Source organism: Schistocerca piceifrons, chromosome 2, assembly GCF_021461385.2.
Source record: "Schistocerca piceifrons isolate TAMUIC-IGC-003096 chromosome 2, iqSchPice1.1, whole genome shotgun sequence".
Lineage (NCBI taxonomy): Eukaryota > Metazoa > Arthropoda > Insecta > Orthoptera > Acrididae > Schistocerca > Schistocerca piceifrons.
This window is the reverse complement of record NC_060139.1, coordinates 443551476-443563660: the sequence shown is the minus strand read 5'-3', so window position 1 is coordinate 443563660 and position 12185 is coordinate 443551476. Positions and strand designations below refer to the sequence as shown.

Sequence of the window (12185 nt, the reverse complement as noted above, 5' to 3'; positions counted from 1 at the left end):
TGTAACGTCAGATATTTAGGTGTGAATTGATAATCTCGGCTGGTACCTGATTTCGATAACCGATTAATCAGGGCGCCTTTAAACTATCCGTTAACAAGTGAATAATAATGAAATGTAGTCTTTGGTGAGTGTAGTTCACTAAAATTCTTCTGGATGACTCTGACTAAAGCCGCTTACAGTAGTAGTCGGCCGGCCGAAGTGGCCGTGCGGTTAAAGGCGCTGCAGTCTGGAACCGCAAGACCGCTACGGTCGCAGGTTCGAATCCTACCTCGGGCATGGATGTTTGTGATGTCCTTAGGTTAGTTAGGTTTAACTAGTTCTAAGTTCTAGGGGACTAATGACCTCAGCAGTTGAGTCCCATAGTGCTCAGAGCCATTTGAACCAAGTAGTAGTCGAAACGTCTCCTATTTTATCAGAGGAATTTTATTGAAATCAAGCTCAGAAGAACCACAGTTTAGAAGTCACCACAAAAGTAGCTATTAACCAATAAAACGAACACTGCTTTGCGTTTTCTCAAAATTATAATAACGGGAAGTTGGATAAAGCACACCTCATGCGAGCTAATATTTCGCGTAGCTGTATTTCTGTGAGTCACCTGTATGTATGTTTGTTGCATAACGCTTCTGACACTGATCGAACGGAGAAAAGCTTACAAGAAACGATACTGGATAGACACAGTTTACGGTGGAAAACAAGATTACTCGAAATTCTTGTTAAATCCCATTTCTTGTTAAATCCGATCTCCAAAAGCAACCACAATGCTCGCATAATTGTTATACGAAATATAGGTGACCTATGTTGCTGTTAAATAAAATAAGTTAGCTAATAAGTTCAACAATCCCTTGTATTATGTACTACAAAATCAATATTTTTTGCACTTCCAGTTTCTAAATTAAATTCAAATTTGTACTATGCTCTGCAGGTTACTATAAATGTGCAGGACAGAAAAATTTTAGTTCACCCACACTTGAAGAAGTCAACTTGTTCCATAAAAGGTGGAGCATGAGAAAAGTCGCTGCTTATATGCCGCCATGAGTTTGCAGTCAATCTGATCTTATGAGTGTATTTCTCTTTTGAGTGTATTCAGGAGCCCCAAGCGAGCGCCGAATATAGTAGTACGGTAGTAGTATGTATGGTATTCTGCCTTACTGCAGGTCTTGTCATGGGTTAAGCCTCTTCCACTTTTGTCTGTCCATAGCCATTCTTTTCATTTCTGAGTATTTGTCTCCTTTGATATTGTCCACCATTTCATATCTTCTTTTCCCTCTTTCCATTTTTCCCTCCACCATTCCTTCTATAGCTTCCTTCAATTAACAGTCATTCCTCAAACAATGTCCAATCCAGTTCCGTTTTCTCTTTCTGATGACTCTCAGCATGTTTCTTTCTTCTCCAACTCTTCTTAATACTTCATTCCTTACTCAGTCGTCCTATTTCACTTTTTACATTCTTCTCCATATCCACATCTCTAGTGCCTCCAATCTGCTTTTCTCTTCCTTCCTCAATGTCCAGGTCTCCGAACCATACATTGCAACGCTCCAGATGTAACAATTGGCAAGTCTTTTCCTGAGATCATTGTTTAGTGGTCCGCAAATTAATTTCTGTTTCCTCTTGAATCCTTCTTTTGCCATTGTAATTCTTTTCGTAATTTCTGTTGAGCAATACATATCATCCATTATCACACTTCCCACGTGATTGATGTTATTCACTTGCTCTATTTCCTCTCCCCCTATTTTCATACGGCATTTTCTCCCCTTTCCTCCCATTATCATGCTTTTCGCTTTCTTCTTGTTAATCTTCATTCCATATTCTTCTAATTTTGCGTTTAGGTCATCTAACATTTGTTCCATCTCTTTTGCACTCTCTGCCATCACAACCATGTCGTCTTCAAATCTTATACACTCCACTCTCTGACCCCCTATACGAACTCCTCTCCTTCCATGAAAAATTTCATTAATAATTTCCTCCAGATAGATATTTAACATTGTTGGTGATAAACAACAACCTTGTCTTACACCTCTTTCCAGTTCAATTTATTCACTCATCACACCTCCTATTCTTATTCTTGCTCTCTGGTTCAAATATAAATTTCTAAATAGCCGTCTATCCCTCCTGTCAACTCCATGTTTCCTTAGGATTTCCATCAGTTTGTTCCATCTGACACAGTCAAAAGCCTTCTCAAGATCAATGAACACAACATACACCTCGCTTTTCTTCTCCACGTACCTCTCCCCTGTCAGTCTCAGTAGCCCAATGGCATCTCTAGTTCCCACTCCTCGCCTGAAACCAAACTGTTCATCCCCTATTATGCAATTCAGCTTTCCATATAGCCTTCTGTTGAGCGTCCTCAGCAAGAGTTTGACAGCATGTGATATCAGCTGCCATGTATATTTGATTACACAATTCAATCCACTCTCTTTTCCCTCAGGCTGTCATGTATATTTGATTACACAATTCAATCCACTCTCTTTTCCCTTCTGTCTCCAAAGAATTTAACAGTTCCGCAGGAATCTCGTCAATTCCCATTACCTTTTCATTTTTCATCTCCTTCACAGATGCTTCAATCTCACTAGTTAGTATTGCATTTCCTTTGTCATCACCTGCAACTTTATCTTCTTCTTCTTCTATTCCAAGCTCTTCTTCAGCTGTCTGCAGCGTATAGCCATTCTATACTTTCTTCGCATCTTCTCATTATTTCTTGAGGCTCTCTCACCATTTTGCCGTCTGTTGCCTCTACTTCCTTTAGTCCATTGTTATTTCTCTTTTCCCTGAATGTCAAATCCATTGCTTCTTTGTAAATCAAATCATATTTTCCTTCTTTCTATAATTTCTCTATCTTATCACACTTTCACACTTTTCTGTCAGCCATTTCTCCTTTGTTTTTTCTGTCTCTCTTCTTAATTCATTATTTAACCTTCTATAGTTGCGCTTCCCTTCTTCTGTGTTTAGCCGGCCGGTGTGGCCGTGCGGATCTAGGCGCTTCAGTCTGGAACCGCGCGACCGCTACGGTCACAGGTTCGAATCCTGCCTCGGGCATGGATGTGTGTGATGTCCTTAGGGTGGCTAGGTTTAAGTAGTTCTATGTTCTAGGGGACTGATGACCACAGATGTTAAGTCCCATAGTGCTCAGAGCCATTTGAACCAGCCATTTTCTTCTGTGTTTACAGTTTTCCGTTTCCTGCGATCATCCATCTTGGTTATCATATCTGGTGTTGCCCATCCTTTCTTTACTTTTTTCCTCTCCTTGACTTCAAGCGTTTCCTCAGTTGCCTTTTTGATCCTATTTTTAAAACAACCCCATCTTCTTTCTGTGCATTCCGTTTCCTGCCCTTGCATCATGATTTCACAATATGCATTCTCAAATTTTTCAAAATTGCCCTTGTCTTTCAGTTTCTCAAAGTTGATGTGCTCTCTCTTCTGTCCTTTCCACGTTCTTATATAGGAATATAGGAACCTGTAATACATCGTAGGTTACTTCCTGATATCAAGAGATCAAAATTATGTGAGCAAATTTATTCTACATAACTAACAATCGGCTTCTTTCTTTGATTCCTTTACAGTTTAGATTTTTCAACCAACCCTGAGAGCATCGAAGCTTTCTGTTGTTCATGTGATCACTATAAATGTTAATCCAGCTACACACAGATTCACAAGGTCTAACAGCATTGCAACAGAGGTAACATAAGCGGTTTCCTTGCTACCCCTGTCTTAGACAAGCTGAAGTCGTCAGTGGCGTGGTCATGATTTCTGCAGCGTGAAACGCCAAATATTACAGTTTTCTGCATGTTGAATAGCCAGGCAATCATTCTGTGTAGTTGAATTTACTGAATAGTCCTGTATTTTCTACATGATAACTGTTTGTGATAGTCAACAATGTCTGTAGTAAAAATGAGTGGTCAAGCAGTTTATATGTCTGTACGACATGAAAATAGCAGCCGCAATCACGCATGGCTATTACTTGCCGTCTGACATTTCCGACGCAACGGCATTGTTCCTGATAAGTGTGCTTCTTGGGAGGGGATCTTCTTACGAAGAAAACACATTCATTGCACTACTGCTTTGTTTAGAAACGCAGCGCTGTTCTTGTACTGCGAAACACAATTGGCCTCTTCCCCCTCAACACGTAACAGCATTAGAATAGTTAACAACGCCCAGGTCGCTCGTAACTCCAGTGTTGTTTTCATTCTGCTCGTGATGTACCGTGCTTGACACACCACAGGCAACTTGCCCGGGACTTCACAGAATAGTCGTAAGAGTCACTTTCTCTGCTGTTCTGCGAAGCGGACGAACGATGTAAAGATTTTTAGGGTCAAGACACAATGAATTCGCATCACTGTGGGCGTGACAAGGGGATAAATACGGGTCCTTATCATAGAGGTGCAGCTGATAAAGGTATAATGCAAATCCTATGATGTTCATGCAGAACTTTCTCTGTTTATTACTAAAGAATTGGTATGTCTAGATATATTTAACAAAAACATGGGAACGTCACAACGAACACAACTTCCTCGAAATTATCCTAATGTTCTGCTTATATACGGTAAACCTGAACTCAAGCGACAAAGTTTTAGAGGTTGCTCACGGACCGTGGTCTGCAGACACTCGTTACAGAGTAATTGCATTTCGTTTGATTTATCTTTGTAAAGGATGGTTCAGAGAAATGAGACATTTTGAAATTAGTGTTGGCAGCCCTGGGTGATGGGTAACATTAAGTAACACACAGAAACCAGTTCACACCATCCCCACATTTAGTTAGCACAGAGTGATGCGCAACGTGCTTTTGCCATCACAGATTTTTACAAAAATAATGCCAATGTGGAGGCTGCTCATAAAGAATTTTGCCATCATTTCAATTTAAGACGCCACGATCACTTTCTATCAGCACATGTATTTAATACGTGGGAACGTAATTTTGAGGAACAGGTTCAGCAATAGAAAAGGAACCTCCAGGGCGTCTGACAACCATTCGTATTCCAGACAATATCGAAGCTGTTCGGGCTGTGTCATAAGAAGCCCACACCGTTCAATCCGTCGTCCTGTGTCCTCTTTACAGTTGCACAATTCAAGTATTTCGACAAATATTGGTACAGGTCTTAATTACAGACTCCAAAAGTTTAGATAGTCCAGGGAAAGAAACCCAACGATCACGTAATGCGACGACAGTTTTGGAACGAATGCTTGAAAAGATAAATGACGTCAGTGAATTTGTTAAAAAGTTGTCTGACGAAGCCTATTGCCATCTTAATGGATCTGTTAATAAAGAAAATATTCGTATTAAGCACAAGAAAATCCTGCTCAGCTACACCGACGTCTATTACAGAGTAACAGAGCCATCACGGAGTGCGCTGTGTCGTCATATGGCATAATAGCCCCCTTGTTTGTTTATTATTTTTTTAAACTGGAAACGAGAATATAGCCTTACGCCCATAGTCACATCGGATCGGTATGTCACCTTGATCGAAAGCTGCAAGTACTGTTCGAGTCTCGCTCTAGTAGCCTATCTTACAGGACATCCTGTTTCGTAAACAGATTCGAATTAGTCTCAAACGACGGTTGAATCTGGGTGTTCCGGCGTATACCCCCCTGCGCGGTGCCCTTACATCCATTACGCCTCATGAGGGAGAACGCCAAACAAGAGGCGTCCTTGCGCTGTGGACCGCCGTCCCCTCCCCAGCAGACACACACAGTGCCAGCGAGCTCCCCGCCAGTATCAGTACGCTCCACAGACACTTCTGCACTGCCTCGCACTACCAGGCCAGGTAAGTCGAGCTTCATAAGAAATCCGATGTACCCCAAACTATATCGTTCCGTGTCATGCTGCACCAGATAATAACCTCTCCTGCATACCATTTCTCATTATTTTATAGCTGTAATCTGATCTTCCTTTTCTTGTATGAGCAGTTGGGAACGCTGCTTCTCGTTGTATCCAGTAAATTCATCACATGGATCCACGTAAATCTCGGATTATACGGCTTTTATTTTGCTTCCGCTGTGGAGTTTCCCAGTAACATCGCTGCAGAATCCAAATCTCGCTGTCGTTCCATATTCATCGCAGTACAAAAATATTTAAGTTCCCTTCTCAGTAGCTGTCGTTAAGTAACCGAGCGCTCAGCAAGCCCTTCACAAACCAGTGCGCTTACTAGTAAGTGCGACGTATCCCAATCTTTGTCATCATTTAAAATATTCTACCTGTATCTCCTGTTCCTTTCAGACTGGAGTTCGGCGTATGCGTTTTCTTGTCCATCGGTCTTCAAGATACATACTTGTAAATGAGAATAACATCTGAGTAACGATGATAGAATATACAACCACTTAACGAAATTTTTGCAAAATTTCAGATTGGTAATTAATATGTGCAGTAAAACTGATCTGCTAAATCATGTTTGGACAAGACTAACTATTTATTTCTGTCTAACACGTTTGCGTAGCACCAAGCACCAAATATTTCATGTGTCTACGCCAATACAATGCAGTGTTCCAATAGCTACGTTTCAGAAGTCCCTTGTTCGTTGTAGGTCAACGTTTGGAACCAGTTCATTAAACATATGCTTCGTGTCTTAGGTAGTATATTTTCGTTCTATTTTTGCTGCTACCATTCCTTACTTTTAATGCACCCTCCTGAACTTGCCAGCACTGCTAACCGAAGGGGCCTGGACGATTCGGACATTTTCGCCGCTCCGTAACTGGATGTTGTGTTGCCCTCACGTTCGTATCGTCATAATTGACGTTTCACTATTGAGATGGCTATATGTGCACGCACCAAAAGCTAATAAATAAATAAAAAAGAAACTTAACAGCACATTACGAACTGTTTAGAAAGCTTTTCGCTTCCGCTAATATTAAGTTTTAGAGAAGAAAATCCCTCGATACCCAAGTTTCTGGTTGCTTGTTGTTTGCCTTCTTTAGTTGCGACATTCCGATGTACAGCAATATCCAGGTTTTTGTTAATTTTGAAAGTATAGAAATTTCACTGTAATTAGTATCGTCGCTGATGATACACGGATATGTAGGGAACAATATCACTTAATTTTAAAAGCTCACCGAATGCAACTGACTGTGATCATTGTTCGTCATAATTAATAAGAATAACCTGCCGCAAATATTTGTAAACGTGGTAACTTGAACATATACAGTAGCACCCTACCTACCATAACAGAGAAAGCACTTCGGATGTTCCACAACACTGTTATATTTCAGTTTTTCATTCTTTGTGCACTACCATCAAGCCAGGTCTTTACACGTAAAATCCAAGCATCAGATCATGTGATCGATTTGTCATTTCGCAAACAGCTATGTCACAAGATCACAGAGAATGATCAAAAATTTTTAAGCCTGCCACGCCTGATCAGTTGATAACTTTTGAGGGATTTGCTTTAGCGCTGTCGTGATGAAAGAGACATCTATGGGGGACATAATCTTGGAAGGACGATTACAGCCTTTTCGTGACTTGGGACATGTGCGAGTGAAAGATTCTAGACATTCACTGGCCTCGCATATCACCGGGTTTCCGTTTTGACGTGGTTACTCTAAATCGCTTAAGGTAACTGCCGGAACGGTTCTCTTCAATAGGACACAGTCTGTTGCTTCCTCATCCTTAAACCACATTTTTCCTGACTTTTCGAAAGTCGAGCACTACAGATATCAACAATCGGAGAACGGCCGTAACTGACTTTCTGAAGGCTACAGATTTTCTGACTACTGCACAGTTCGTTGCAATGTGGCCATAAAACAATGAAGCATAGCTTCCCTCTGAACGTGTCCCAGAAGTTTTCCTTCTGTTCGAGTGTGAACCAGTGTCTGTAATGCTGTCAACACAAGCCATGTTTTTCTCATCCTTATCTATTTTTCTATCCTTCCTTCCATCTCTGACCATACCCTATTGTTGCTGGCGCTCTCTGGCAGTTACGCCTTCTTCACTTTTGATTCCATTTGTACTTCTACCATACATTTTTGTGTCAGATGTTATAGCTCACACTTGACAAGAACGTAATGAGGAAATTAATTAATATAATATTAACACGAATGACTCTTTAAAATTCCATATATTCATATTATTATTACTAACTGGTTCATTCATTTTTACATGACTTTGATATAATGATATCGGGTTAAATAACAAGTTATCACCAAGTCAACTTTACTCACCAACGACTTTACGAACTGTTCTGCAACTGTTTAGTGCTACTACCTTCTGCAGTTTACAACCGAACGAAGAAAGCAGCTTTCGATCCTATAAATTCTTCACAGTTCGTTTTGAGATATCACCGGACTACAATATTATCACAGGGACGATGTCTATGAGGAAAGTGGCTCACTTAATTTTATTGGTCAATGTTATGTCAGGCCGGTTACTATTACGATTTTTCATTTTGTTGCCATTATCATTTTATATTGCCCAAGCGCTATATATATATATATATATATATATATATATATGGAATTGATAACTCTCTACGAATGTCTTATTAGGTGTAAGAGAGGACCTGAAGGCCTTACTTTTGCCAGATAAAATATTTGCATAAATAAATATTAGAGCCAGGTTTCGTCGTCTCACGTGATAAATGAACTGTGCGTTTGTTTGTGTGTGTGTGTGTGTGTGTGTGTGTGTGTGTGTGTGTGTGTGTGGACCACCAGACACAATGTGCCGCCCCCTCCTCTGTGTATCCAAGAAGAGCAGGGCTTCCTTTCCTCAATGTGGTTCTGCCGTATCACGCGAGTTGCGAGTGCCCCTATGGGCTACGCCGTGTCCTACAGAGGTCAGGGAGAGGTGCCGACCGGCGACTTTGTGTTGCAGCTGCTAACGAGAGGTCCGAAGGCACAAAGCGGCGTCTAATTGCGTAATGGGTGAGGCCTTGGCTGCAGCGGCAGCGCCTCCTGCGAGGCGTCTCTCGGCCGAGACCCAAACAGTAATACGAGTTCAACGCCGTGTCATCAGAAACAGTCCGAGCCTCCGCTACTCCAAATATATTCTGGCGCGAAAATACGTTCCAGTTGTTCCGTTACCCTGTGATCGTAACTACTAACACAGGTCCCTTCTCTTCATGCGACTCCCGCGTGCACGCGGGAATGAAGACACGGAGAAGGGGCGGTTAATGGTGCTTGTGGATGACGCTGAAGTTGTCGTCTGCTGATGTCCCTTATTTGCTCGATTGGAGACTGATCTAGTGATCGAGCAGGCCAAGGCAACATGTCGACGCTCTGTTGAGCACGTTGCGATACAACGGGGTATGTGAGAGAGCGTTATGATGGAATGCTGTCCATGAATGGTAGCACAACAGGTTGAATCATCAGAATGAAGTACAAATTTGCAGTCAAATGTGAGTGGCATAATCTCAAGAGTGCTCTTGGTGTCAAAGTAAATCGCACCCAAGACCGTAACTACAGCTGTAGGTCGTGTGTGTCTAGGACGCAGACAGGTTGGCTGCAGGCCGTCAGCTGGTCTCCTCTAATCAAAACACAGCCGTCACTGGCACCGAGGTATGACCACCTTCCTTCAGAAAACACAACAGTCCTCCACGCTGCCCTCAAACGAGCTCTCGCTTGACACTAATGAAGTTGCAAATGGTGTTGGTTTGGCGTCAGTTGAATGCACGCCACAGGGCGTCTGGCTCGCAGCTGTCCTTGAAGTAACCGATTTGAAACAGTTTGTTGTGCCACTGTGGCGCCAATTACTGCTCAAATTGCTGTTGCAGATGCAGTACGATGCGCCAGAGCTTTGCGCCGATCACGATGGTATTCCCTCTTGTTAGTGCCAGTGCCCATCTAGAGCCCGGCCTTCTTGCCACCGTACATTCCCGTGACCACCGCTGCCAGCAATTGTGTACAGCGGCTACATTTTTGCAAAGTCTTTCTGCAACGTCGCAGAAGGAGCATCCAGCTTCTCGTAACCCTATCACACGACCTCGTTAAAACTCAGTGAGGAGTTGATAATGGCATATTTCTTACCTTAACGGCATTCTTTAAGTAACATCACCTCACCTCGTTCAGCCTCAAAGATAACTAACGCTCACGACCGTTACAGCGTGTATTTAAAGCATAGTTGATATGCATCCTCATTGTGGCGCTACTAGCTCCACTGTAATGCGACTGGCGCGAAATTTAATAGACATCATCTTTTAGATATAGAAAGTAGCCTGCCAAACTTTAGTTTATGTCCCACAACTCCTTCGTGTTGCGATTTTTTTTTCAGCTAGTGTAGTTCTTTGCTGTATCATCGCTGGGTGAGCGATTACGTGGGAATTACAGTTACAAAGTACAAAGTGGTCTATGAAGAGCGTTCCGATTTCTTATCTTAAAGGAGTATAAAGTTTCTCAGCACCTTTTCATTTCTAAATTTAACACTTTTGGGACATGCAAATTTGCAGTTCATCACACATTGCTGCTCTTTTTATTTCCAGTGCTACTACACCTACAACAAAACCTTTCGCGAAAAACATCCGCACAATTTTGTTACATGACTTTATTATGTGTTCAGTTCTATTGTCGATAGGAATACTCCAGGAAGAATACATGATATATCGTCGGGTTATACTGATAAATCATGATCAGAGATTACATTTTTGGAGCATTCAATTACATTGCTCCACGAGTTCCTGGGGCACCAAAAACGAGGAAATAGTTCCCAACGAGATCCATAGACGAGGGTTACGAATTGTTTATGCGAAATTGTATGTTACATGATGTTGTATTTCTCAGTTGAAACAATGTTTTCTTTGCTTCCATTTCGATGAACTATCATTTCGCTCTCATTCTTTAATAACTGTAATCTTTGAAATTGAATACTCCTATAAAACATCTATTCTTTGACGAAGGGAAAGGTCTGCTTAGATCCTCCCACGTATTGTGCCCGCCTAAGAGCAATAATAAATTAGTATTCAGCTGGAGAAGAGTGGGGCGGAGTGGGGCCCTGTTTCCATTCGGCTATCCAAATTTACATTTTCTGTGAGTATTCCGAACAGCAATAACGCGAACGTTGGGATGATGCCTTCGACAAGGAGACATTAGGTTTCCTTGTCTGATCCAAGTTCATATTCAAGCTCCACGGGGTCGTCGTCGACGGGAGAGGACTCCAAGGTTAATACATGAGTTCACCAGAATCTTCTGTCTTCCACTTCCTTGCCCTAGCCAGAAGTAGCTGTATTTTCCAGTGCCAATTTCAGTTTTATCAGTCATTAGAACGTGGACAGTAGTATGACACACATTATTTTTAGTGAATTATTGCTTAATAAAGTCTAAAAGTTGCTAAATCTGCTCCCACGCTGTTGAAGGATATTTTTTGTTACACATGGATGTTCCTTGACAGCAGGATGATTGTATTTTATGGCCGGCCGGAGTGGCCGAGCGGTTCTAGGCGCTATAGTCTGGAAGCGCGCGACCGCTACGGTCGCAGGTTCGAATCCTACCTCGGGCATGGATGTGTGTGATGTCCTTAGGTTAGTTAGGTTTCAGTAGTTCTAAGTTCTTGGGGACTGATGACCTCAGCAGTTAAGTCCCATAGTGCTCAGAGCCATTTGAACCATTTTTTGTATTTTATAGCTACGCTGCGCAAGACAAAACCGATCAGAAAACTATTACGACCTTTGCAAACAAAAATTTTGGTAAAATGGTGGAATTATAAATTGGTATTAGTCCCCAATGAGGGAGCTACAAATGCATTCGTCCTATGCAATGGTACTAGCCACTATATATTCTAAAGTTAATGATTCTGAGATGTGATTTATTTCCTAATATTAATGCGAAAACCAGTACGAAAACCGTCCTCAATCGAGATGATTCAGCGATTCATAAATATCATCCTTTCTCCTTCACATCCCGAGTGAAGCGACACCGACTCAAGCCAATGGTGATGCTTTCTCTCATAATTATGATTAAATGTGAGTAAGTAGGAAAGCTACAGTTGTGACCGCTTCTTCAACTAAGTGTTATTTTCTCTTATTGTTGCAGAGAGTATAAGAGTGAACTATGGAGGCGAACAAGAAACAGCATAACCCAAACCCTAAAGCGACTGCCAATCCGATCTCCAAGTTGTTCCTCTGGTGAGTAAAAGCTATATTTTCTTTACTATATATTATCTAGCGTTCCCGACAGCCAAACTTATAAAACAGATCATGAATCTCTTGAGATATCTAGAATTCAGTGAATAAGAAATACTTCAGCATCTATGCAAGGCTGTTGAACTATCGGTCCTG

The 12185-nt window shown here is 41.7% G+C and overlaps 1 protein-coding gene across 1 annotated transcript in view; it reads left to right on the top strand.

Annotated features, from left to right (window-relative positions):
• LOC124776560 (ATP-binding cassette sub-family C member 4-like) overlaps positions 1 to 12185 on the top strand; it is a 301974-nt gene that overhangs the window by 159089 nt on the left and 130700 nt on the right. Inside the window, exon 3 of the mRNA XM_047251600.1 lies at positions 11941 to 12032. Coding sequence (XP_047107556.1) covers positions 11959 to 12032 — 74 coding nt within the window. The 5' untranslated portion in view covers positions 11941 to 11958. The remainder of the gene's footprint in view (positions 1 to 11940; positions 12033 to 12185) is intronic.